The sequence below is a fragment of the Stegastes partitus genome, unplaced genomic scaffold (assembly GCF_000690725.1).
Source record: "Stegastes partitus isolate 25-593 unplaced genomic scaffold, Stegastes_partitus-1.0.2 Scaffold572, whole genome shotgun sequence".
NCBI lineage: Eukaryota > Metazoa > Chordata > Actinopteri > Pomacentridae > Stegastes > Stegastes partitus.
This window is the reverse complement of record NW_007578303.1, coordinates 61,475-64,854: the sequence shown is the minus strand read 5'-3', so window position 1 is coordinate 64,854 and position 3,380 is coordinate 61,475. Positions and strand designations below refer to the sequence as shown.

The 3,380-nt window shown below is 43.7% G+C and overlaps 1 protein-coding gene across 1 annotated transcript in view; it reads left to right on the top strand.

Moving 5' to 3' along the window:
- Nucleotides 1–3,380, top strand: part of znf598 (zinc finger protein 598) — a 14,384-nt gene extending 11,004 nt beyond the window's left edge. Inside the window, exon 12 of the mRNA XM_008288718.1 lies at nucleotides 1,730–3,380. Coding sequence (XP_008286940.1) covers nucleotides 1,730–2,104 — 375 coding nt within the window. The 3' untranslated portion in view covers nucleotides 2,105–3,380. The remainder of the gene's footprint in view (nucleotides 1–1,729) is intronic.

The following is a 3,380-nucleotide window of genomic DNA, read 5'->3' as shown; positions in this document are numbered from 1 at the left end:
ACAGTCCCGATGTGGAGGTCATGAGTTCGAATCCCGCTCATGGCCCTGTCCCACATGTTCTCCCCCTATTCTTCTCCACTTTCCTGTCTCTCTCTCACTATCACTGTCAAATAAAGGCACAAAGGCACAAAAAATAACTTCTAAAAGAAAATTAACCAATGAAAATCAGACATAGCTTTTGAACCGTGGTTTAACAGAATTATTTTAAAAATAAACTCATGAAACAATCCTGGACAAAAATGATGGTACCCTTAACTTAATATTTTGTTGCACAACCTTTTGAGGCAATCACTGCAATCAGACGATTTCTGTAACTGTCAGTGAGACTTGTGCAGCTCTCAGCAGGTGTTCTGGTCCACTCCTCATGAGCAGACTGCTCCAGTTGTCTCAGGTTTGAAGGGTGCCTTCTCCAGACGCCATGTTTCAGCTCCTTCCACAGATGTTAATAGGATTTAGATCAGGGCTCATAGAAGGCCACTTCAGAATAGTCCAATGTTTTCCTGTGAGCCATTCTTGGGTGTTTATAGTTGTGTGTTTTGGGTCATTATCCTGTTGCGAGACCCATGACCTGCAACTGAGACCAGGCTTTCTGACACTGGGCAGCACATTTCTCTCCAGAACACCTTGATAGTCTTCAGATTTCATTGGACCTTGCACAGATTCAAGACACCTTGTGCCAGATGCAGCAAAGCAGCCCCAGAACATAACAGAGCTCCTCCATGTTCCACAGTAGGGACAGTGTTCTTTTCTTGATATGTTTCATTTTTTTATCTATGAACATAGAGCTGATGTGCCAAAAAGTTCCAGTTTTGTCTCGTCTGTCCAGAGGACATTCTCCCAGAAGCTTTGTGGCTTGTAAACATGCAGTTTGGCAAATTCCAGTCTGGCTTTTTTATGATTTGTTTTCAACAATGGCGTCCTCCTTGGTCGTCTCCCATGAAGTCCACTTTGGCTCAAACAACGACGGATGGTGCGATCTGACACTGATGTACCTTGACCTTGGAGTTCACCTTTAATGTCTTTAGAGGTTGTTCTAGGTTCTTTTGTTACCATTCGTATTATCCGTCTCTTCAATTTGTCATCAATTTTCCTCCTGCGGCCACGTGCAGGGAGGTCGGCTACAGTCCCATGGATCTTAAATTTCTGAATAATATGTGCAACTGTAGTCACAGGAACATCAAGCTGCTTGGAGATGGTCTCATAGCCTTTACCTTTAACATGCTTGTCTATCATTTTCTTTCTAATCTCCTGGGACAACTCTCTCCTTGGCTTCCTCTGGTCCATGTTTAGTGTGGTACACACCATGTCACCAAACAGCACAGTGACTACTTGTAACCATATAAATAGGCCGACTGACTGATTACAAGTTTGTAGACACCTGTGATGCTAATTAGAGGACACACCTTGATTGAACATGTCTCTATGGTCACATTATTTTCAGTCTTTTCTAGGGGCACCATCATGTTTGTCCAGGCCTATTTCATGAGTTTATTTTTTAACATAATTCTGTTAAATCACAGTTCAAAAGCAACGTCTGATTTTCATTGCTTAATTTTCATTGAATTTTTATCTATTACGTTCGTCCGATTCAAGTTATTTCTGTGACCGTTGTGGGTTTTTCTTTCATTAACTGAGGGGTACCAACAATTTTGTCCACGTGTGTGTGTGCCAGCATGAAACTCCTCCTGCTCTCTGACTTTGTCCACCTATCCTCACTTTTTGTTTCCAGGGGGTGATATCAGCAGCCCAGTATCACCGCAGCTGTAAGGACCTTCTCGGGGATGACTTCAACCGCATCTTCAACGAGCTGCTGGTGCTCTTACCGGACACCGGCAAGCAGCAGGAGCTCCTGACCGCCCACGGAGACTGTAAGGCACGAGAGAAGCAGTCTGGGGCTGGAGGAGGAAAGAAAAACAAGAACAAGAAGAATGCCTGGCAGACGCCTGCTACGGTAGCGAACGCAGCTGCTGAGCTGGACTGCCAGGTGTGCCCCACTTGCAGACAGGTACTGGCCCCCAAAGACTTCAACTCCCACAAAACCCTGCACATCGGCGAGAGCGAGGAGTTCCCTTCCTTGCAGTCAATTAGTCGTATCATCAGCTAGCCCCCCTCCTCACTCTTCCTCTGATCCATTTGCCATTTTGGGGCAAATTTTCAGTTGCCCCTGCAGTTCGGTCGAAGCCCTGCAGCAGTCAGTGTGGGGAAACAGCTGCCTGTTTCCTGTTAGACCACATCCCAGAGGAGTCTGACGCCTATATCCCATAACACAGGAAGGTGGTTTATGGTGTTAATACTTTTGAAAGAGGATTATATTGATAGGTTTGTGTGAATGATTTTACAGTTTAGACACACAGGGCCGCTCCAACTTAACTCTTCTTTCAACTCACATCCTTTGAGGACGTCTCCAGCTGGCACTGGCAACATCTAATTAGAATTCCCAATTTATTTAATGAAAGTGGAGAGATGAAGGATGGAGGAGGATTTACTTGAAGAATGCGTTGCTCCCTGACACAGATAATAAGTTAATTTCCATTTCTACCTTGCTTTGGGCTTTCACTTTAACAGAAGATCACACAATGTCTTGTTAACATCAAAGTTAATAAAGAATGCATGATTCTCCAGCGGTGCTGCTTGCTTAAATAACAAAATAAACAAGTTCAGTTCAAATATTTACCACCATTATTTATTTAAGCGTAACTGTTTAATTGCTTTTAATGGTGCGTTGCTTCACGCAGACGACGGCCCGGTAACATGAGCGAATGGATTGTCAGAGGTTTCATGTAGGGGGGGTAGTAATGGAAGGTAAGCTGCTGCTGCTGCTGAAATTAGGACACATTTTGGTTGAATGTTTTTCAATAAATACCGTTCTCTTGTATTCTGTTCACATCACTCACCAGTAGATTTGATTTGTTGATTGATGGGCTGGTTAATCAGGGCCCGTGGTGTTGCACATGCTTTCAAATGGAAACTTAAAAAAAAAAAAAAACGGTGAAAGAGTTATGTCGATATTTATAGCCTTTAAGGACCAGCGGTACCACGAGGCAGTAAACACTAAGGTCAGTGGTAGCTCCATTTTTATTTCCAGCTTTTATCAGTGTACACATTTAGTTCTAATCAAACAGCTCAGAGTATTGTTATTCCAACGTAGTCACTCCGAAGGGCATGTTTATTCTGTTTGTTGGAGGGGGGTTATATCTCAAATCTGTTCATCTTCTCTCTCAGGACCCTTAGCTTGCACTGCTGCCCACCCGGTTGTGCGTCTGCCCTGCGTTTGTGCGTCTGAATGAGTGTTTGTGTACATAGAGTTGGTCTACACATCATACAGCAGCTTACTCTATTTTCTGTCGGCCTTCAATAAAGCTGTTTCTGTCAGCATTGTA